At 49.7% G+C, this 24,576-nt stretch overlaps 1 protein-coding gene across 1 annotated transcript in view; it reads right to left on the reverse strand.

Annotated features, from left to right (window-relative positions):
- Nucleotides 1-648: 648 nt before the first annotated feature.
- The window catches only part of GLRX3 (glutaredoxin 3), a 32,319-nt gene continuing 8,391 nt past the window's right edge, over nucleotides 649-24,576 (reverse strand). The window contains exons 3-11 of the mRNA XM_051836642.2: nucleotides 17,386-17,460; nucleotides 16,487-16,688; nucleotides 11,898-12,070; nucleotides 11,611-11,672; nucleotides 9,607-9,664; nucleotides 6,881-6,933; nucleotides 4,288-4,327; nucleotides 4,104-4,196; nucleotides 649-904 (exon numbers count right to left, since the gene is read on the reverse strand). Coding sequence (XP_051692602.1) covers nucleotides 854-904; nucleotides 4,104-4,196; nucleotides 4,288-4,327; nucleotides 6,881-6,933; nucleotides 9,607-9,664; nucleotides 11,611-11,672; nucleotides 11,898-12,070; nucleotides 16,487-16,688; nucleotides 17,386-17,460 — 807 coding nt within the window. The 3' untranslated portion in view covers nucleotides 649-853. The remainder of the gene's footprint in view (nucleotides 905-4,103; nucleotides 4,197-4,287; nucleotides 4,328-6,880; nucleotides 6,934-9,606; nucleotides 9,665-11,610; nucleotides 11,673-11,897; nucleotides 12,071-16,486; nucleotides 16,689-17,385; nucleotides 17,461-24,576) is intronic.

The following is a 24,576-nucleotide window of genomic DNA, read 5'->3' on the forward strand; positions in this document are numbered from 1 at the left end:
TCAGATCTTGCCCAGAATAAGGTAAGACTACAGGCTGACTTAGAATATGCAGGACAAGTGTAGGATATACAGGGCCGGCCCTGAGCCTCTGCTGCCCCATCACCAAGCTGGATGAGTCCGTGAAGTCGGCCTCTGCCGCGGACACGAGGGGACTCGGCTGTCCCACTGAAAGCCCGCACCGCAGAGGCCCCCTGCGGCCACCGTGCTCCGAACAGCAGATTCGGGATCCAAACATGCAGACATTCTCACGGACTCAGACGTCCTCAGCGGAAAACATGTCCGTCCCCATGATTACAACACATCCTGATGCTTACAGCGCAGGGACACTGTCCTGTGACCATGTCTCACAGCTGCTCTGACGAATGCGCCTGCGTGACGTCCAGAGACGCTCTGGGTGGCGCTCCTGCGTGCTCTGCAGACCCCTGCGCCACCTCGGCAGCTTGACCAGCCCCGCTCGGCAGTGCCATCCAGAGTTCCAGGTGCCTTCAAAGTGTGAAGCGCTCTCTGGCCAGCAAGGGGAGCCATTGGGCTGGCGTGGGCGCGCTCTGACCGTCCTGAAACGCTGCAAGAGGCCAGTAGTAAGAGATTTCAAGTGACTCAATGACAGCAACTGTGCTTCACTTCACTGTGCAAACACACACTAAGTCCTTTTAACTGAATCTGAAGATGTTTATTGCGTTCTATTTTTGGTGGAAAAACGTAACATACATTTCTTTAGCATGGCCCTGTGAAATACACAAAGCGTAACTGGGCAAGCAGCACCTTCTTGTTCCTAGTCCCCCTCTGAGGACTGAATCATGACCTGCTCCACCGTTACTGGGCTCCCGGCACCAGTCGGACATCAGCTCGCCTGTCAGTTCTCTCCTCTCAGGATAGGCAGCAACTCACCATTTTCTTTCAGTTCCTAAAAATAAAATAAAATAAACAGTAGAATACACATGCATAAATAAGAAATGAAAACATCCATGCCACCAGGCTTGCACCTCGGTCTGAACCCAAAGGAACACGCTATGGAGCTGTGTGTGCTGCCGAAGCCAGCACAGACCCTGTGGAACGGAGACTCGTCTCCAGCACCCTCAATGCTGCACACAAGCCGCACACGTGACCAGAGGACACGTCACGGACGTCCTCCCAACCAGACTGTCCAGCAGAAGCTAATACAGCCACGGAACAAACGGCGGCGCCCACTTAAATTACAGCAAGCAACAGGAAAGAGAGAGGAGCCACGTGATGAGAAAGCCCACTCAGACACACGCCCCGCTCCTGCGGCTCCACTCACAGGGAAAGGACAAGTAAGATTTTCCAGTTTGGAATCGACATTTAATTTGATGTGACATTTCATGTTGTCCCCAAGTAGCATGAGCATCAATCAGTGGAACCCCCGAAGTCCACACGACCTCCCCTCTGGGCTAACGCCAGCCTGCATGATTCTGCACACACACAACCCTCAGTGGAGTCCGGCCCTCCTCCTCTCCTGTTAAGCAGCAGCACTTTCCGAGTGGTGGGAGGCTGTGTGGCCTGGGGAAGCGTCTTCTCGTCCGCCGCCTGAGAACAAGAATTAGAGTAGCCCAGGCAGGCACCAGGAGCCAGAGTGGACACCCCAGTGTGCCCCTCGCATTCTCAACCCCTCTCCACAGCCGTTCAGGTGCAGCAGCAGGGCGAGCAGCCACCAGGCGCAGGCCAGCCCTGGGGACACCGAGGCCCTGGAGTAGCTCACGCTGTCTCCACTGACTCATCCAACAGAAGCAGTGCTCAGGGCCCCACAGGGCCAGCTGGACTCAGCCCACCCAGAACGTGCTGGACACAGGACGCACAGCTGCCCTTGATGCTAGGAACAGAACAGCCCGGCGTCCTGTGAGATATTCCCGCATCTGCTCGAGGAAAAATGTTAACAACATTACAAATTTCCAAATGCTCATGTTGTACCAAGTAAACACAAGAAGCCCCATCACCCGACTGCATCCCGCGCAGCTCAGCTTTTACAGTTAAATGAGATTTATTGATTGTGTCTTCCCAAGAGCTACATGGCGGAGGTGCAGGCTATAAAACACTCAGACAAGAACACGCTGGGAGAATCCGGGGTCTGAAGACTGTCTTACAAAGGACACACATACATAAAATACCCAGTGCAGATCTATTTTTGTTGCTTTGGGGCCATTATGAAGGTACAGTTCTCCCTCCAGGAGTGAGATAGTTTACTAAGAAAACAGGAAAACGCCTCACTGGCCTTTTTAAGAGGCATCACATCAGACCTGGAACTCGGGGACAAAGCTGCACAGGAGCAGCCACACGAAGCAAACGGCTGGAGCCGCGGTCAGGAGCACAGGACGGCCGCTCCTGACCTGACCAGAGGTGGCACTGCCTGCGCCACCTGTTCCGCTAAGCAGGCAGCCGGGGCAGGCTGGACGCAGTTTCCCAGCCGGGCCCCGGGGAGCTGCCACCCACCTTCACCTTCTGTGACCGCTGGCTCCCACCTCTCCAGAAAAGCCCAACCTCCCACTCAGCCCCCGCCCCTTGCTGTCCTCCTCCTCATCCCCAGTGTCCAGGGCGGGCCTGGGCAGGGGCGATGCTTCCAGGCACTGACGCTGCAGCTGCCACATGGGTTTGCACAAACCAGTGTTGCTGTGATGCACACGGGTGGGAAGAAGCCAGCCGTCCTACATCCTGGACCCGAAACATAAGGAAAGCCATGTCCACTTAAGAGTCCTGAGAGTTCACATAGAGCAAGTTAAAGCCCTTCATCCACCCCAGGAAAGGCAGGACAACAGGACGGATTCAGAACACACATGCTACCTGACACGAGGATTCAGAACGCACACGCTACCTGACGCGAGGATTCAGAACGCACACGCTACCTGACGCGAGGATTCCCTGGCATCTGAAAAGCAAAGAGGGATCTGCATCTTTCCCCAGGAGACCAAGCCCAGCGACCCTGGCTCTGGGTGTGGCAGGCGGGGCCGCGCCGGCTGTAGGCCTCCAGCAGCCTGTAGCCCACGGCTTCCTGCTCCTCTTCCCGCTCCATGCACTCGAGTGCAGACTAGCAGTCATTCTAATAACCAGAATGCTAACAACAAAGCAATAAAGGGACAGGCAACTTCAACAGCAGGAGCAATGCTTCTGGCTGCAAGAATCTGACTGATTCGCTGACAGGTTGGCCTTGAAAGACACAGAAAAGAGATTTAAATATAGAATTTGTAAGAAAATCCAAAGCCAAGGGGATGGTGGAGGAATGCCGAAAACCAGGAAAATACGACAGGAACCTCTGCCTGGCCGAGTACAGCACAAGGGAAACTAAAATCACGTAACCTGGCAGAGTGGACTCTGGCCGGCAGGTGGTGAAGAGGCGCTGGGGGCAGAGAGGAGGGCCTGGGAGGGTCTGGCAGGGCAAGTGCAGGGCAAGTGCAGTGAGAGGACACGACACTGTACACACAGGGACGCCCACCCTGGGCTAGAAGGGACTGAACAAGCAGCTGGAGAACAGACGGGCCCAGGGTCCACACCCAGAGAGACGGGCCCAGGGTCCACACCAGTGAGATGGGTCCAGGGTATGCACCCAGTGAGATGGGCTCAGGGTCTGCACCCAGAGATGGGCCCAGGGTCCACACCAGTGAGACGGGCCCAGGGTATGCACCCAGTGAGATGGGCCCAGGGTCTGCACCCAGAGAGACGGGCCCAGGGTCTGCACCCAGAGAGATGGGCCCAGGGTCTGCACCCAGAGAGACGGGCCCAGGGTCTGCACCCAGAGAGATGGGCCCAGGGTCCGCACCCAGTGAGACGGGCCCAGGGTATGCACCCAGTGAGATGGGCCCAGGGTCCACACCCAGTGAGACGGGCCCAGGGTCTGCACCCAGAGAGATGGGCCCAGGGTCCACACCCAGTGAGACGGGCCCAGGGTCTGAACCCAGAGAGATGGGCCCAGGGTCCACACCCAGTGAGACGGGCCCAGGGTCTGCACCCAGAGAGATGGGCTCAGAGTATGCACCCAGAGAGATGGGCCCAGAGTATGCACCCAGAGATGGGCCCAGGGTCCACACCCAGTGTGAAGCGTGGATTTCAAAGGCGCCCAGGTCTCCAGTTCTCAGGACAGCAGATGAGGAGCTTACCTTGACAATATCCAGTCCTCCCACAAGCTCTCCCTTCACGTAGAGCTGAGGGTACGTCGGCCAGCTGGAGTACGCTTTCAACCCTTGCCGAACCTAAACAGACAACAGGGACCCTGAAGCCTTCCTGTCATACCCTGACTGTTAAAACCAAGACTAAGGACAAAACACAAAATACAAAACTTACTTCTTCATCCTCCAGTATGTCGAAGGTTTCATATTCAATACTGCAAAAAGGAAAAACATTTCAACAGGAAGTAGTTTTTTTACACAAAAATCTAAAACCCATTGATGTTATTAACACAGTCCAGAAAAGCAGATCAACTTTTCCACTGCTAACATGTGCTACAGACCGACAGAATGACTTTACTTCTCGTCTGTCTGCTCCCACAGAGTAAATCATCCCAATTCAAACTGATCTGGATTCTTCTCTAGGTAATACAAGGGTACTTCAAAAGCTCGTTGAAAATAGAATTAAAAGATAATTTCGATGTTAAAAATTCTGAAATTCATGCATACAAGAAGTGGTCAAAGGACTGGAGCTATGGTATAGTAGACTAAGCCTCCACCTGTGGCAGCAGCATCCCATAAGGGCACCAGTTCGTGTCCCGGCTGCTCCTCTTCCAATCCAGCTCTCCTGATGGCCTGGGAAGGCAGTAGAAGATGGCCCAAGTGCTTGGGCCCCTGCAGCCACGTGAGAGACCTGAAGAAGCTCCTGGCTCCTGGCTTCGGATTGGCTCAGCTCCAGCCGTTGCGGCCATTTAGAGAGTGAACCAGCGGATGGAAGATCTCTCTTTGTCTCTCTGTCTGTAACTCTGCCTCTCAAATAAATAAATCTTTACCAAAAAAAAAAGTGTTCAGAAGGCTCACAGAAAATGCACATCGTAAAAAATGCACGGACTTCCCATTTTTCCCTTGAACTCTCTTAAGTTCCCTCGTACGGGGGTTATGGGGTAGATCAGGAGCTAGCAACATGCTCTCACAGGCCAACAGTGAACATTCCAGACTCTGCAGCTCCTCAGTTCTGTTACAGGGTATAGAACAGCCATAGCCACAGCCACGGCCAGAGCCACAGCGCCCACTTGCAGGGTGCGTGTGTGTTCCCACACCACCCGAGTCACAAAGCCTGCGGCCAGCTGTAGCCTACCGACCTCTGGAGCCCAGCACTGAGTGCGCTCAGCCCACTCCTGGCCCCAGCCCTCCTACGCAGCTGCTCTTTAATGCTCACAGAGCAGGATGGGGAAGTGGCACCACGCATAAAAAATAACTACACTTCCTATGAAAGGGAATCTGCATTCATACGGAAATCTTGTTTACTTAGTAACAAGTTCCAAAGAAAACTGCCCACAGGAACACTCAAAAAAAATAATAATAATAAAAGGCACTGATGATAGTATAAACAAGCAGCAAGTACCAACAAAGGAATGTTTAAAAAGCAAAAAAAAAAATCAAAGAAAAAAAGACAGGGTGAAGTCTTCGTTCCAGGCAAAGCACAGAGGCGAGTGCCTTCTACCAATGGTGAAAATTCTGAGCTACGGCCTGCCTGGGAAGGGCCACGACTGCGGTGGGCAGCACCCCCGCCGGCACAGCTCCACCCGCTCCGTGCAAAGGCAGCGTTGCGTTTCACACTCCTCACACTGCTCCTCCATGCCCCCCACAACACTCTACTACTGGAGACAAGGGTAAGAATGGATGAGAAATCAGAAAATGCAGCTTTCTCCCCACACTCACTCCCGGCAAGATGAGGCCTGTTCATGAGCCCTGCATGGTGAGCTCACCATGGCTGGCAAGTCTGAGTGGGAGCTCACTGTCTCCCAAAGAAGCCCCTGTGCTGGCGTAACTGGCACGTCCCACCCACCCAGGGTTAGACACCCCGGCAGAAAGCCCAGTCAGAGGCCGTTCTCTGACCCTGCAGGGCTGGCGCGGGCGGTCTGGCGAGAAGACGATGACCTCTCCCTGAAGGAGCCTGCGCTGCTGGCGAGAGAGGGCTGAGTGTGTCTCCCTGCACGCCATGGCAGAGGGAGGTCCATAAAAACGACCAAAACTCAGCCAGCCTCCCCCCTGCGGAAAAGGGAGCAGGCATGGGACGTGCATTCAGCTCCTTGACTGTGCTCGCCTCTGTGAGAGCCAGACTTTGGAGAAATCAACTGTCTCTTGTTATGTCCTCAACGCTGTGTGTCAACCCGTGCTACTCAACTCACCCTCAATCCTGCCCACAAATGGTGAGAGTCCCAAGACTACTTTCCCTGTCACTTCATGGGGCTGTGCAATCTATTTAAAGGCACAGTTAGGATACATATTATAGGTGTCTTAAAAAAAAAAAAAAAGCAATTTTTAAATAAAAAAGTAAGAAAAGAACATGTGATTAAACCCCACAGAACACGTGCTTACAAAAACCCCAACAGCTCCCTCACCAAGCAAGTCAAAAGCCCGAAGGCTGTGGCTCAGCCACCCGACCTCTCCAGCACAAGCAATGGAGCTGAAAGTGTGCCCCTCTGTTTCACTACTGCCGAGAAGTGCACTTTTTTTTTTTTTTTCCAAAGAAAATGTTGAAGCTCCCATAACAGGGTGCCCCTATTATATCTTTACACATGGAGAGACCTCAGGGCAGACAACCCCTGTGTGTCTGAATAGAAAGACTTTGGTAGAGTACTCCAAACACTACAGCAAAAGAAACAGATAATACCCAAATATAGACATTACAACTAAAAAAATTATCACTGGCAGAAATGTTAAGCTAGAATTTTTAAGTCTAACACACAAGAATGAGACTTACATACCCAGTACTATTTAGTATTTCCAGAATTTGTTTGCTGAATCCACATTTTGCTTCCTAGAGTTTAAAAACAAAAATCACAAAGATTATATATTTTACATGACCGACCTGGCATGGCTGTATGTCATGCTGCCACCCAATACAGCACCTGTCCAATGTAACCTACAGCTCGTGCTGCCATCCAGCATGATGTCACCTGTACCTAACCTGGCTAGCAAACCAGCACAGCCTGTCTGAGGCAGCCACCCGCTACACAACCAACCTCCCGTGTGTGTTCACAGCCCACCCCTTCAAGAACTGACACCACCTGGACACCACTGCTGACCCAGAACCCCCCTGGGACAGCACGTGTCCAGCAGCTTACTCTCTACAGTCAAGTCCAATACATCCAACCTAGATTTCTACAGAGACTTCTATTCATTTTTTATATAATTCACACAAAATTATCTTAAGTCCCGTAAGTGCCCATGGTAATCCTCATCCTGTTCCCAGCTGGGCTTTGGCCCCCATTTTTTATCATTACATACAGGATACCAAGTTTCCTTGAGATTAAAGAAACTGAGTTTTTTTCATTCCACAGGACACCAAATACCCTACCCTGCAGAAAAGATGTGCAGCCACATGAACTTTTTTTTTTTTTTTTTTTTTGACAGGCAGAGTGGACAGTGAGAGAGAGACAGAGAGAAAGGTCTTCCTTTGCCGTTGGTTCACTCTCCAATGGCCGCCGCGGCCGGCGCACAGCGCTGATCCGATGGCAGGAGCCAGGTACTTCTCCTGGTCTCCCATGGGGTGCAGGGCCCAAGCACTTGGGCATCCTCCACTGCACTCCCTGGCCACAGCAGAGAGCTGGCCTGGAAGAGGGGCAACCGGGACAGAATCCGGCACCCCGACCGGGACTAGAACCCGGTGTGCTGGCACTGGTAGGCGGAGGATTAGCCTAGTGAGCCGCGGCGCCGGCCCACATGAACATTTTTAATAGTTCTAACAATACTGTTTCCACAATGCATGAACTAAATATCGTAATAGCTCTAGTATGCTGGTTTTTAGAAGCTACTGAGAATAAAAAATCTGCTTTAAACCGACACTACAAAGGAAAAAAAAGATACTCTATCATTATGGGGAATTTCTAACTTCCTACATTTTGTTTTAATAAACATACTGGGCCAGTCAAAAACCTAGGTCCTTACCTAGTGATTCCAACAAGCTCAAGTGTACCTAACTCTCCGTGCTGGGGCCGGTGCTCAGCCACTCGGATGTCCGCACCCCATTTCAAAGGGACTGCTCCAGCTTCCTGCTGACGCACCCCCTGGGAGGCGGCAGGTTCCTGTCACCCATAGAGACCCAGACTGAGCTCCCAACCGCTGGCGTCGCCCTGGCCCAGCCCCGGCCGTTGCAGGCAGTCAGTGAGTGAACCAGCAGAAGGAAGATCTCCATCTCAATCTCTCTGCTTCTCAATTTTCTTGAAAAAATTTTAGTTTTCCCCTATTACCTCCACGACACTGGTTATATTAAACAGTTACACTAACTAATTAGTTTCACTCAATTACTTAAATGAAGGCCCACACTACTTACAGCAACCTAATTCTCAAAGAGCCCACTGAGGGGCCACGCCGTGGCTCATTTGGTTAATCCTCCACCTGCTGTGCCGGCACCCTATATGGGCACCGGGTTCTAGTCCTGGCTGCTCCTCTTCCAGTCCAGCTCTCTGCTGTGGCCCCAGAAGGCAGTGGAGGATGGCCCAGGTGCTTGGGTCCCTGCACCTGCATGGGAGACCAGGAAGAAGCACCTGGCTCCTGATCAGCATAGCGCCAGCTGTAGTGGCCGTTTGAGGGGTGAACCAACAGAAGGAAGACCTTTCTCTCTGTCTCTCTAACTCTATCAAATAAAAAATAAATAAATAAAAAAGAGCCCATTGAGAAAAGGGGACGTGAAGTCCCTGTGGTGAAGTCGCCTGCCCAGTGCATCCTGGGTAACGAGCTGGGTAGTGTCCATCCCATTGCCTCACTTTCCACAGCTTCAGCCTCCTTATCTCTAAACAGACCAAACTGTCCAGTCTTTCTTACCTCCACAACTGGTTATGAATTAACAGATTCAATTCCTATGAAAACTGTAAAATACACACACACACCCCTATAACACACACATATATATAAATGTTATATGGCCAGGTTTGGAAATTATTGTTGTCATTAGAATACAAAATATAATTAGTTTTGCTCAGACTAACAGTGAGTGACCTATCAATCCTGCTATTCAAAATAACACGGAATCATTATGTACTTTCATCAAGAACGCGACAAGAACCACATCATTCCGAGTCACAGCTGCCAACTGTTTTGCTTATTCAGCAAACACGTCCACAGGTTTACTTCTCCATGGTGGACACCTGCACAAGACGAGCCGGGGCAAACCTGAGCGCGCTCAGGCCCCCGACACTCAGGACACGTGGAGACGGACTGCACCCTCGGTCAGAGGAGGGCTGAGGGGACAGGAGAGCTGACAGAGTTTGGCAGCAGAGAGAAGTACACCCCACTGAGATGCTGATGATACAGTCAAGCAAAATGCAGATGACTGCGCTTGATCTCCATAAGTAGCATTGAAGGCTGGATAACTTCCTGATACCACTACAGCGTCATTAGCCAAAGCCAGGAAAAGAAGATTTGACTGTCCCCTTGGTGCAGACATGAACATCGGAAGAAATTACAATAAAGCCATTTTTGAGTTCTTTACCTGTTTGTTTCCTTTCATAAAGAGCATCACAGCAGCTTGATTTGTCAGCACTTTGAGCCTAAAGAGAGAAAACGGACATAAAACGGCCCAGCTCAATTATTAAACACCACTCTTCTCCGCTTCACAAGTCACAGGCACATCTGAGGGACGGCAGCGTGATCGTTCACAGCCATGCGTGGTACTGAACAAGCACACGCACTGACATTTTCCTTTATTTCATTCTCTCCCTAAGCCACTGTAAAACACAATATGGCTTTTAAGGCAACGAATGTTCCTTCAAGTTGCAATTTAAGCCCATCAACTCACAGCACTTAGAAAAGTAATAATAATAACCAATCAGTAAGGAACTGCTCCGAGTATGCTTCCAGCCCACCCAGCACGTCCAGAACCAGACCCGTGGGCTCTGCCCCGTGGTGACGCCCATGCCCAGTGCTCCACCCTTCAGGCTCACAAGGCCACCTGGAAGGCACAGACATCACCCAAACCAACTGTGAAAATCCCCACTGTAACGTCCTGCTTGCACTTCACAGCACCTTCCAAACACCCTAACTGACCATCCACACACATAGCAACCCCGGGAAGAGTCAGTGTGGGGACACAGGGTCACCCACCACTCTCTCCTCCCACCGCTGAAGTGGATGGTTTGTGGTTAGTGTCCCCTTATGGAATGAAGCTGTCCCAAAGCAAACACACAAGGCTCTACCCCTGCCACATCCGGTACAGCAGGATTCACTTCTCAGCGGGAGATGCAGAAACATGCTGCTGCCCCAGACCTCTCACGGAGCCACAGGCCACTCTGAGCTCAAAGATGGTCCCAGCCCTCTCACGGAGCCACAGGCCACTCTGAGCCCAGCCCTCTCACGGAGCCACAGGCCACTCTGAGCTCAAAGACGGTCCCAGCCGCCAAAGCAACCCTGCCGTTTGCTCACTGGGCGCCTGCCTCACTTCCACCTAACTCGCACCAGCTCCCTTTGGGTGCCTGAAAGCACAGGGGACTTAGAGCAGCACACTGCGACAACAGGCACGGCCACGGGACCCAGGAGCTAAACAGCGGGGGTGAAGGAAACGCGGGGCTACGGGAGCATAGCCCCGACCCCCGCAGGCTGCACAGTCTCTGTGACCAGAGAACCACAAGGACACCCCAGTGCCACTCTGTGGGAAACCTGCTGAGAAAGTCGGTCTGCCAGACGTGAAGCAGGACCTAGGAGGACAGGATACCCGAGGAGTTCACTGCTAAACATCAGAAATCCTCAGCCCATTCAGTGGCAAGAAAATGGCAACAGGAAGGCTGACCTCACCCTCAAGCCCCAAGCACACCAGGGGCCGTGTGCTGATCTATTTCAGAATAAACTCCTGTTTGAACCTCCACATCATATTTATTTCAATAAAAATCCCATTAAGTCTTTCCTGAAGTCCAAGTGTCTGTAAGACAGCTTCTCCAGAAGCTGGTTAGGATCCTCCCAAAAAACAGCAGACAGACCACACAGCTCTGAAACCAGCCTGGACCAGGGGGAAGCTCCTGGCTCCTGGCTTCGGATCGGTGCAGCGCGCCAGCCGCAGTGCACCAACCGTAGCAGCTATTTAGGGGGTGTACCAACGGAAAAAAGGAAGACCTTTCTCTAACTCTGTCAAAAAAAAAAAAAAAAAATGAAATGAAATCAGCCTGGATGGTCACCTGCCGTGGCTGGAAGGGCAAGGAGAAGCCCACGGCCTGCTGGAGGGCACAAACGCTCCTGCTCGGTAGTCGCCACACCGGCGTCCCAGCACGGCGTCCCCAGGACAGCGAGAGCCTGGCTCCCAAACACACCACCACAAAATGGGCACTAAGATTTCCACAGTGCAAACTGATCTTCCCAAGGCTGCACGACTGCTCTGACTGCACACAGCTACGACTGGCACACAGACACCGAATTCTCGATTGCCACACGAACAACACCAAACTGGTGATTAGAATATTGTTCAGATAACAAACGATAGACGATGTGAAACTTTTAACACACTTACCTTTCCTCTAACTTGGGAGCTTTTGGGCAAATTGTATCTAGTTCATCTGATGCTTCCAGCTCCTGAAACAAGCACAGGTGTCAGTCTGAGAAGCGACCCTGCTACAAATCCCCAAACCACATCGCCAGGACACCAGGCCATCACCTAACCTGGAACGCTGAGTACCAACTTCAGGTCCATAGTAGCTAACATTCGAGAGAAATCTGCACTTGAGATTTATTACAACGCTTTGGCAAGCATGCTCTAAGTGGGATTTGGGCACAAGGGGCAGACCTCTCGGCTCTCACCTTAATTATATCAAGCCCTCCTATGAGTTCTCCAGAAACGTAGAGCTGAGGATACGTAGGCCAGTTGGAGTAGGCTTTGAGGCCCTGCCGCACTTCTTCGTCCGAGAAGATATCAAAACTGCTAAACTGAATGTTGTGTTTGTGAAGGATCTCCACCATCTGCTTGCTGAAACCTGCACACGGTAGAAGAAAGTGGAGAACTGAGCCGCTCTCTTTCCCTCAGACACGTACACAACTGGACATTGATTCAGACTGGATGTCAGCTCGGCCTCGCTGGTGACCCAGTCAGCACGGCTGACTCACGAGTGAAGAGAACACTCCAAGAAAACTGCATCTGACTGAGGGCCGTACTTCCTACACCCGCACATAACATCTAACTCTAACACAACTGTGAGGGAGACAAAGAAAGCGTCTGTGTGTGTGTGTGTGTGTGTGTGTGTGTACGTGTACATATCAAGGTTCTCCTTCAATATGAGACCATTTTTTGTTGTAAAAGAAACCACATCGGCCAAAAAAGCAGAGCCCTGAGGCCGTGGCACCTGCTGCATCCACCCCTCCAGCAGACACTGAAGTGGCCTTGAGTGGGGATGGAGCTGCTCTCCTGGGTCAATCCTGGGTGGGAGGAGAAAACTCTGCCACAGTTATTTTAAGCATCCTTGGAAGCTCAGAACCCAGTCCTGCCTCGCTTCCATCGACGTTTTACTACTTCCTGGGAGCCCGCTTCAGCGCGCTGACCCCTCCCGTCTCTAAGCGGGAGAAACCACAAAACAGGAAGAAGCACACTGACTCCCAGAGCGGACTTCTCTGCTGCTGGCTATCAGCAGTCTGCAGCCTGACGGCGCTCTCATCTCGCGGCATCAACCTGACAATTCCTTTCCTAAAACTATTTGCATTCCCCAATGTATGTAATGTGATTTCTTTACTACACTGTTGTGACAATTTTATGTTCCATGATTTTATTATACATTTGTGACACATTTTTGTTCTACATGTTTTTGACATCATCTCATTATAACATCAGTATTGAAGAGTAAGAGGGTGAGGATCAGTCTTTCATAATCTTATTAGTCTAGTCTGGAAATAGGGTATTTTTCTTTCCATAAGCTAATTCTTCCCAATTTTCCCCCAGTACTTTGAACCACCCTCCTCTTTCACACGTCATCATTCTTCTCGAATATAGTCACAATTCCCTGGAAATGAGCTAGTCTTCAGATTCAAAAAACCCTAGAGGACTTAACAGCATCATCTCTTTGTTTTGAAATAAAATCGAATTCTAAAATCCAGCACCAGATTCACGGCAAGAACAGGCTCTTCTAGATGTCACCCAAAAGCAGGTCTGCCACTAAAACACGGACCTACAACTGAGCGCCCAGCGTCTCCGCGACCCGCGGCTTGTTCAGATCAAGCACGAGGGTTTGTTTGTGCAGCACATAATAAGCTGCTTTTGCTACAGCCCAAGTGTTAAGTTCATGTACAGCCTCAAGTAAAACACTGATTCTGAAATTCTTCCATTCATCTGGGAATTCATTAGTAAACAGCTGACGGCTGATTGCTGATGGTTATCCTGTACTCATTTCTACTGGAACCGGCGGAGAGAAGGCTTTACTTTGGCTTTAGGCAATTACATGCAGACTAGAAAGATGAATTGGAAGTTTCATTTCTAAGGGTTAAAATGGTTGGAAATGTTATGCTTAAGGATAAAACAGTAAGAAGGTTTTACCCAAAAACAAAATATTTACATACTTTTCATTTAAAAAGAACACAAGCATTCAATAAAAACATGTAAAAGTAGAAAAATGGTGTTTAGCAGCCACAGGGTCACTATCTGTAGACTTTTCTACTCAGGACATGAATAATAGGCCACATTTATCTATATCTACGTGTATCTAACAAAAAATATCAATATCTAACAAAAAAATCCTAAAGAACACTTTTGGCCTTGCTATGTTTTAGGGTCTGATTTAAAAAGTAAAAAGCACAGATGACTCTCACTGAAGGAGAAATTTCTGGGGTTCCAATAGCAATTGCTTTGTTAAAGCTTTGTTAACTGAAATAATTCCAAGAATTCCCAAGTAACTTGATTAGCCCGCTCCAGGATTTAACACTCAGCTTAACAAGATACGCAAGCTTGTAGCACCCTTCCCAAAATGTAGGCACCTCTCCCTCCCCATCCTCACGAGGCAGACACTGCAAGGATAACCTAGCTCTCTGATGACATCACAGAGTTCAGGAGGTAGCGCCTGGAGGAGGAGGAGATGGAGGTGCAGCCTGTGCAGACCCTGGGCAGACCCCAGAAATGTCACGCCAGGTGTCCCAGAAATGTCAACGTCCCTCAATCGTGTTTTAACACAGCGTGAGGGCCACGATTCCACACGGGAGGCTCCACAGAGCCAGGACCTCCTTGGCAGGGAGCTGCGCACAAACCAAGCAGAGAGGACAACACTGCTGAATGAAGGGCACCACCGCACCCCTGCTCGGAAACGCCAGCCCTCTCCACCGCGCGGCCCAGAAAGGAGCGGCAGAGCTGAGGCCTCCACGTCACTCTACCAAGGTTAGAGCCGACACAGCCAGGCTGCTGTGCACACAAAGGGGGAGAGAATCAGGCAGAGAATCAAGGGAGCGGCAGGCGTGCGCACAATAAAAATATTTCCCAGTTAGTTTTCTTAGATATTTTACTCAAGAATCAACACCCGGGGCCAGTGCTGTGAGGCAGAGGTTACACCACTGCCTGCAGCACCAGCATCCCATGTGGGCACTGGTTCAAGTCCTGGCTGCTCCACTTCCCATCCAGCTCTCTGCTAATGCACCTGGGAAAGCAGTGGAAGATGACCCAAGTCCTTGGGCCCCTGCACCCACATGGGAGACCCGGAAGAAGCTCCTGGCTCCTGGCTTCAGATTGGCCCAGCTCAGGCTGTTGCGGACATTTGGGGAGTGAACCAGTGGATGGGCAATCTCTCTCTCTCTCTCTCTCTCTCTCTCTCTGCCTCTGCCTTTCTGTAATTCCACCTTTCAAATAAATAAACTAAAAAAGAGAAAGAGAGAGAGAGAGAACACTGCACTGTGCTGGTTTCACTGTGGTTTGCTACGTGTAAGCTGCCATGCAGGTTCACCGTCTTTTGCTGCACTTCAGCCTTCAGAGATGGGAAAATCTTCCTCAAAGAAGCCACCACCAAAAGGGCCAGGCGTGACTTCAGCCCAAGGGGGTGAGTGTGCGACAGCTACAGCCTCTACACGGAGCTGCAGCACGGCCGGGCCCTGAGGCTGCTGCTGGGTCTGAGTGGTTAGTCAGCCCTGGGGAGGCAGGCAGCTCTTCAGCAGAGGCTCACAGGCGTCTTCCTCTGCTTATCTGCATCGCATGCAAGTTTTTCATGCAGGACTGAGACAAAGGAATGATTTTTTTCTCTTTGAAGATAATATTTATCATTTTTCATAACTTGATATATAATTTAATAACCACATAGGGAAGAATTTAGATTTAATTTATTTTGGAAGCCTGGCTATTTCTAAAGTCACACTGGACATCCAGGAATCATAGCAACAGCTTACTTGATCTTGCTGCCACCTATCTTAATCAATTCCCTCTTGTGTAGTTGAAACGAATACTCTCAGAATCTCAACAGCATCATCAAGAGGAATTAAATGCTCAATTATGCAGCATAATAATGTTGTACTAGGCACAGTAAAAAGAAAACAACACAAACTCAACACCAGAGGGGTCAAAGAACTCTAAAACTTACTTAAGGACAAAATTACAAGCATCCATGTGTACAAAAAAACGAGAGATTCTAAGCCAAGAATTAGGGATCTTTGAATTACTAGCTGCTATAAATTGGAAATGACAGCAGCGGGTAAAAACACAATCACCAGACTCTGGCAGGCACCAAGGAAGGTGGTCAAGAAAGAAAGGAAACTGTAAGAGCAAAGCTAAACAGGCACGGGCCGGCACTGTGGCTCAGCGGGTAAAGCCGTCGCCTGCAGTGCTGGCATCCCAAATGGGTGCCGGTTTGAGTCCTGGCTGCTCCACTTCTGATCCAGCTCTCTGCTGTGGCCTGGGAAAGCAGTGGAAGATGGTCCAAGCCCTAGGGCCCCTGCACCCGCATGGGAGACCCAGAAGTATCTCCTGGCTTCGGACTGGCACAGCTCCGGCCAGTTGCAGCCATCTAGGGAGTGAACCAGTGGGTGGAAGACTTTTCTCTCTCTCTCTCTCTGTAACTCTTTCAAGTAAGATAAATAAATCTTTTAAAAAAAGAAAAAAAGCTAAACAGGCAAAGGCCCATTGACAGAGACCGCAAAATGACAACTGGAACCTAACCCCAACTCTGCCACTAGGTGACCCAGGGCAGTCCTCTGTGTATCTTGAAGTCTGAATACTCATGCATAAAACAACGATCCTGAATTAATAATTTTCCAGAACTCCCCTGGTTCTGACATTCTCTCCATGTGCAGTGCAAGCTCACTACCCCTTCCTGGTTTTCTGGAGGCAGTGAATCCAAGCCTAAGGCACACGGTGAGAGCAAACCCAGTTCAACCGCGCGCTGCGCTGGCGTCGGGCCTACCCGGCTCGGGTGATCACAGACGCAGCCGCTTACCACAGCGTGGCTCCTGCGGGGTTCCTTTCATGAACAGCATGCAGGGGGCAGCGTGAGTCAGCTTCTTCAGGCGGACACTGAGCTCTTCCTTGGGCTGCTCAGCAGCGCTGGGCGGGAAGGAGCCGCTGCACGCGTGCCGCTCAACTTTCCGGGTCAGTTCTGGAGCGTGTGCACCATCTAACCGGTCGATTTTCTGAGAATTCTGAAGTTTAAAAGCCATTTAGAACACACGTGCATTCCTTCATCATCTCACATTTTACTCTCCAAAACTGTAACCAGAACACAGTTATAGCTGATTTTTTAAATTAGCAAATACTACTTATCAGAGAAATCGGATTACCCATTGTCTGCACTGCACAAACATTTTAGAAATACGTAATTTTTTTTTCCCCTTGGGAACATACAGGGAAAACACACTAACACTTCAAAGTGAAACCAGATCAGAGCCTAACCTAAAACAAAAAGGATTTCTCTGCCCTCCTTGGGAGGAATCTATTATTAAGTAGAAATGAGGTTCGGGGCAACAATGGCAACACCCACCAGTGCCCTGAAGCACAGATCTGCACCCACTTCCTAAAGAGTCATTAATCAAACCAGAACCAGCCAGATGTTTCATTATGCCCAGGCACATGCCCTGAACAACCAGCATGTGACCGAGCTCGCAGACAATGGGGTCTACAGCCATGATCTGGAGAGTGACCAAAATGTCCCACTCTGGCTGCGGACTCTCCAGCGGAGGACACCCCAGGACCACAGCAGGCCCCCAGTTCAGCACTGCTCTTCAGCACCAGGGCCAGAAACGAGACTGTCAGAGAAAGCAGCAAGGCCTGGAACAACCAACGCCTCCTGTCCAGGGCCCACTACAGACGGAGGGTCTCTTCTCCCACCTTTGTCCTTACCTTGAAAAACAGAAAGGTGGGAACAGAACTAATCTCATACTTCTCAGATACTTCAGGAACAGCTTCAGCTTCCAGCTTTAAAACAAAAGAATTCAAGCTTGATTATTAAAAGGTTACTTTTCACTACTCAAGATGGAATCAGTTACACATGCATTATCCCTCCAAGCACTGGCATTTCTGAAGAGGCAGCACCGAGGCCTGTGTCATGTTTACATGTAAATGAGGCTCACTGGGCTGGCGTGTCACCCACGAGTCTGCAGCATGGAAACAGGCTCAGAGGTTTTTATTTGGTTGCACATTTCAAAAGATGCCTGGAGGCTGTGAATAAAATTTCTGGTGCACTAGTGACCTAGTAAATTTTCAATCATATGCAGCGACTACTATATTGAAATCCATAAATCACTGACCCCAGTTATGTCATGATTACAGTGCTTATTTTCTGCCCACAGCAGTTCTGGCTGTTTGCTCTATTGACTAACTTCAGGAGGCAGTACATCATGACTGACAGCTGCGGCCTTCCGCAAATTATGAAGCAAAAGGAGTATTTCTTCAATAAACTATTGATGTCTGATAAATTTTTCTTTTAACCCCTGCAAGGCTGCTGGGCAGTAAGCAGGTATCCTGACAGGTCTTCCTAAATGTAAATGCACTGTAACTGACTGCACGGTCTGACACTTTCTTTGAGGCCCCTGAACAAGGCATGATGGGATATCTGATACAAGGACTTAAACACAGTTAGTAGCACAATTTCTAAATAGTTAGAATACAATTATTACAAGTATTTATGTAGGTCTTTATAAACAATACACTTTGAGAAAAGCTAAAATATATTTTTTCCTCAAAGGACTGTCAATTTAATATAAACTTTTTGAAACCAATAAAAATCTGTATTCACATTATACCTGTAGGAAATAAAATTTATTGATAAATTATATTGTTAAAATTTTTTAAATATATACGCTGTATTTTTCCAGGAACCAAAGATCTCCACTGGGCCTGAAATTCCATTTTCTTCTGGCGTTTTACCCAGCTTGACAGTCAGGAGGGAAGCAGAGTCGTTTGTCTCTGGTTTGTATCTTCTGTCATGTACCCTCAGATGCTTTTGCTATCTTAGTTTTTATTTTCTAGAACACCTTTTGGCAACAGTATTTTTAATTATTTCAATTTTTTAAATGTATTTTATGTGAAAATTCTATCAATGTCAATTCAACATTCACTGTCCCATAGCGCAGGAAGAAGAGGCAGAAGACAAAGCCTTCTGAGACGGCTGTTTAGCACAGACTTTCCGAAGTCCTGCAAACTACCACGCACACAACTCCACACTCAGAATGCTCAGGTCCAGAAGAGCTCACAGCAAGGGCACGCCTACCTCTGACCCTCCCGAGGGCCACCTAACCTTGGCACTGTACCAGGCTACATTTAGCACTACCAGATTCTAAACATAAGAGGAATACAAATCCAAAACGAAGGTCATACCATAATAGATGCAACGTAATATGGTCTTAAACCAGAGCCAAATGGGTAGCGCCCTGACTCATAAAGACAAAGTCCTGGGGCCGAAGCTGTGGCGTAGCAGGTAACGACGCCACCTGCAGTGCCAGCATCCCAAATGGGTGCTGGTTCTAGTCCCGGCTGCTCCACTTCTGATCCAGCTCTCTGCTGTGGCCTGGGAAAGCAGTAGAAAATGGCCCAAGTCCTTATGCCCCTGCACGGGGGACCTGAAAGAAGCTCCCGGTTCCTGGCTTCGGATCAGCTGAGTTCCAGCCAATGAGGCCATCTGGGGAGTGAACTGGCGGATGGAAGACCTCTCTCTCTGCCTCTCCTTCTCTCTGTGTGTAACTCTGACTTTCAAATAAACAAATACATCTTGCCGGCGCCGCGGCTCACTAGGCTAATCCTCCGCCTAGCGGCACCGGCACACCGGGTTCTAGTCCTGGTCGGGGCACCGGATTCTGTCCCGGTTGCCCCTCTTCCAGGCCAGCCCTCTGCTGTGGCCAGGGAGTGCAGTGGAGGATGGCCCAGGTGCTTGGGCCCTGCACCCCATGGGAGACCAGGAAAAGCACCTGGCTCCTGGCTCCTGCCATCGGATCAGCGCGGTGCGCCGGCTGCAGCACGCCGGCCGCGGCGGCCATTGGAGGGTGAACCAACGGCTAAAAGAAGACCTTTCTCTCTGTCTCTCTCTCTCACTGTCCACTCTGCCTGTCAAAAAAAAAAAAAAAAAATACATCTTAAAAAAAAAAAAAAGACAAAGACAAAGTCTTACATAGCCAGTCTCTGTCCACACTGCTGAGTGTCCAGCAGGGCCCCTTATCCCCGACTCCTAGAAGACTCAGGGAAGAAGAGTGACAGATTCCCTCTCACAAGGGACAGGAGAGCCACAGAGAACAGCACTGCTCCTCCAGAACTCCAGGACACTCCCAGTCCCAAAATCTTGACTCAAATTCTTTGTAAACATTTTTGTCAGATCTAACACAGTTACCAAAATGAAAATAAAAAATATATACTTTTAACATTTACTTATTTGAAATGTTACAGGGAGAGAGAGAGAGGGAAAGAGAGAGAGGGAAAGACCTTCCACCTGCTGGTTCACTCCCTAAATAGCTGTCTAGGGCCAGGCTGAAGCCAGGAGCCTGGAGCTCCATCCTGGTCTCCCACACGGGTGCAGGGGCCCAAGCACTTGGGTCATCTTCCACTGCTTTCTGCCCGTTTTTTCAGCAGGGAGCTGGACTGGAAATGCAGCAGCCAGGATGCTGCTCATATGAGATGCTGGCATCATAGATGGTGGTCCACGCACCACAACACGGCCCCAACAAATACTTTTCAATGGGTGCATTCAGAACTTAGAGATGATCAGCAGTGAGTATCTTCAGGCTGGAGTCTGGCACAGTGGTTAAGACGCCATATCCCATAGAGAAGCGTCCAGTGTGAGCCCCAGATTCTCTGCTTCCAATCTAGCTTCCTGGTAATGAGCAGCCCAGGAGGCAGCCCGTGATGCTCAAGCACTTGGGTCCCTGCCAGCCACCTGGGAGACCCAGGTTGAGTTCCAGGCTCCTAACTTCAGCCTGATGGTTCCAACTACAGCAGGCACTTAGCAGTGAACCAGCAGATGGAACATGTCTCTCCATGTGTATCTGTTTCTCTGCCTTTCAAATGAAATGAAAATAATTTTTTTTTTTTTAAATTAAAATGGGCCAGGACTGTGGCACAGAGGGTTAAACCGCTACCTGGGATACTCAGATTGCACATCAGAGTGCCAGTTCAATCCACTTCCAATCCAGCTCCCTGCTAGTGCACCCGGGAAGCAGCAGATGACAACTCGGGTATTTGAGTCCCTGTCACCCACATGAGAGAACCGAAAGGAGTTCTTGGCTTCATCCTGGCCCAGACCCAGTTGTTGCTGCCATTGGGGGAGTGACCCAGCAGACAGAAGGTCCGTCTCTCTCTCTGCACGCATGCGTGCGCGCGCGCGCGTGTGTGTGTGTGTGTGTGTGTGTGTGTGACTGCCTTGAAAATAAATCAATCTTATTTTAAGAAGGTATAGGAAGAGCGACTACTCCAATTAAAAATAAATAAATAAAGCAGTGCCCTAAACAGGCAGCCTGCTCCATGCCACAAACCTCCACAGGCCCTTCCACAAAACTGCCCCGCCTACTCACCTCTGACAGGCGGGCGGCATGGTGCCACCTCAACTGCCTACTCAACTCTGACAGGCGGGCGGCATGGTGCCACCTCAACTTCAGAGGACGGCTATGCAAGAAAGAGGCGTGAAGACTGATTTTAGGTGTCAGCTTGAGCTGGTTAAGGAGCATCCACATAGTTGGTAAAACATTTTTCCTGCGTGTGTCTATGAAGGTTTTCCAGAAAAAAACTGCGATATGGATCAGTGGGTTGAGTAAGGAAGATCCATCCTCACCCACCCAGGTGGGCACCATCCAGTGGGATCAAGACTAAAACAGAACAAGAAGGAAGAAAAGCGACTTCAGTCCCCTCTCTTCCGCACTGGAACATCCCGTCTCCAGGTTCTCAGGCTGAGACCGGCCACCACTGTGCTGGCGCTCCAACTGCAGATGAGACAGTGGGGCTTCGCAATGTGAACTGAACTCATAACAAATCCCTCTCCCATCTCTTCGGCTGGCCTGTTGGTTCTGCCTCTCTGGAGGAACACAGGAGGTCACTTGAGTAACTTGCCCAAAGACACAGTATCCAAGTTCGACTACCAAACCTGTGCTTTTCTCACTATACCATGGTTAAGTTTTCTATTACCACAAGCAAAAAAGATTATATTTCAAAGACAGGATTTAGACATGATTTTTGGACCAACATAAACACAACCATGATGGAATCCAGAAGAATGCCTTGAGTGGAAATCGCTTGCTTCCCACACACTTCTGACCCAGCTCCCTGCTGTGGTCTGGGAAAGCACAGAAGATGGCTCAAGTGCACTGGCGTGGGAGACCCAGAAGAAGCTCCTGGCTCTGCATCAGCCCAGCTCCGGCTGCTGCAGCCATTTGGGGAGCAAACCAGTGGATGGAAGACCTTCCTCTCTGTCTCTCCCTCTCTCTGCCTCTCAAATAAATAAATCTTTAAAAAATTAAAAGAAAAAAAAAAAAAAAAGAATAGGCCCAGGCCCTAGGCCGGCACTGCTCTCCTCAGGTTCTGAGTCCTAACCACACCGCCCAGCCCGGGCCTCTTACCTCCAGAATGCACCCTCAACACCTCACCCCAAGCTTTGCTGAGCATCTCCCAGCCTCTCTGTCCTCAAAATCTATAAGGAGACAACCTTGACCAACTCATCTCCTTCAGCCCTTGTACCCAATCCACCAAGGTTTTCTGAGCTTCCCTCCAAAATGTAAACCATGACAACCATTTCAGCATTCGCACTCCCCCAGCTCCCAGCACACCGCTCCCTGAGCTAAGGAAGTAAATGGCCCCCTAGCCCTAGCTCAAAGCTGGAATGGGATAGTGCCACCCCTACTCAACCTGGAGCAGGACCTGAACCCTTCTCCACTGTCCACAGGCTACGTGGCCCCTGCCACCAATCCAACCTCAAGTCACCCTCCCTCCTTCCCTGCCACCAGCACCTGTAACACCTGTGCTTGCTCAACTTCAAAGGACATTTAAAGTAACATCATTCATAACTTTTTAAAAATGCTTGCCAAACTTAGACCCAAAATAGCTAATAAACCATATTACTGTGGTTCAGTATTTTTTCATTACCAAGACAACATAGGTCAAATCTAGGTTTTTAAAATGATTCAACAATTCTACTAGAATTATCTGAGAGGAATTTTTACAGTTCCTATAAAACAGAATCCTACATGTACCAAGATGCCTATCGTCCCACATCTGAGTGCCTGAGCGTAATAACAGGCTCCATTCTGAATCCAGCTTTCTGCTAACGCCGACAATGAGAGGCCATGATGATGGCTCAAGCAGTTGGGTTCCTGCCACCCAAGTGACAGAAGCCCTGGACGGTGTTCCGGCCCCAGGCTTTGGCCCCAGCATGGTGCTGGCGCAGGCATCTGCAGACTATACCAGTGCATAAGCGCGGTCTCTCTCGTAACTGCTTACACTAATCACATAGACCTCTAGAAATCAAACCCTGGGAACTGTATCTTTAAGATAGTTGCATATTTCAGAATAAATCAAACTATGAAGATTCCTATTTTTCAAGAAATAAAAAAAATGCAAATTTAAATATATAACTGCTCCATACCCTTGACCTTGTATCTCAAATTGCAATGGAGGCCGGCGTCGCGGCTCAGTGGCTAATCCTCCGCCTTGCGGCGCCGGCACACCAGGTTCTAGTCCCGGTCGGGGCGCCGGATTCTGTCCCGGTTGCCCCTCTTCCAGGCCAGCTCTCTGCTGTGGCCAGGGAGCGCAGTGGAGGATGGCCCAGGTGCTTGGGCCCTGCACCCCATGGGAGACCAGGATAAGTACCTGGCTCCTGCCATCAGATCAGCGCGGTGCACCAGCCACAGCGCGCTGGCCGTGGCGGCCATTGGAGAGTGAACCAACGGCAAAGGAAGACCTTTCTCTCTGTCTCTCTCACTGTCCACTCTGCTTGTCCAAAAAAAAAAAAAAAAAAAAAAAGAAGGGTTCCTACCAAATGAGGCACAGCGGCATGAACTCTCACAGCCAGCCGGCTCCAAGTCCAAGAACGTCTACACTGACAGGAATTACACAGTACAGTGACCAGGGCCAGGCTGGGTGGGGTGGGAGGAGGCTGGCCTGGGAGGCAGGAGCCACCTGACAAAGGACAGCAACAAAGAAAGTGAGAACTGCAGGAATCACGTCACAGAAGCAGGTCACTCCTGACCAACAGGCACCAAGGGCACAGACTCAGCTCAAAGGAAAAACGCCACAAGAACAAAAGGAGATTTTAGCAAAACAGATGGGGCTCAGGCCTCAGACAGTGCCGGAGGCACCCAACTCTCTCATCACAACAGCACCTTACCACACTTCCCCTTCCCACTCCCTGCACCAGACACTGTGCCTCGGAGGTTGTCAAACAATCCAACAGAATAGCGTACTCCTATTTTAGGGAATGACATATTAACAGGACCAGCATGAGATTAAGTACTAACAAACCACGTAATCTGAAAAGCAAAGGCACCTGACATTTTTAATTCAGTATTTTATTCTGAATCAACCCACGGCTTCTATGAGACTTTTAGCCAGCACAAAGAACTCATCTCCGAGCTCTGGGAGGTACGGGGGCCTCAGGATGTGACTAGATGTGTGGTGATTCAGGCGGGCGGAACACCACCTGCCACAGGTGTGGCACACAGAGGAGCAGGGACGGCCTTGACAGCCCATGCCAGCCCAGCAGACGCAGGACCCAGGCACAGCAAATGCAAAGAGCTGATCTTGAAGCATTCAGTTCCAACGAGCACTAACTACTCCCATCAAAAACCTACCACCAATGTTTCTAAAGTGGTATTTTATCGTCTCCTACAAAATAAGAAATGGTTGCTCGTCATAAAACCTTACAATGTGCTAAAATACCTTATTTAAGATTTCTTACTTAAATGATTTTGCAAGTCTCAGTCACAAAAAAATGGACTAATCTCTATATTCCACAAATCAAAAATGGCCAACCATTGCATCATTCAAAAAAAAAATAAACTTAAGAAAGAAATCAAATTAAAAAACACACATGGGGTAGTAGAATGTTAGTTCTATATTCTA

Source organism: Oryctolagus cuniculus, chromosome 15, assembly GCF_964237555.1.
Source record: "Oryctolagus cuniculus chromosome 15, mOryCun1.1, whole genome shotgun sequence".
Taxonomy (NCBI): Eukaryota; Metazoa; Chordata; class Mammalia; order Lagomorpha; family Leporidae; genus Oryctolagus; species Oryctolagus cuniculus.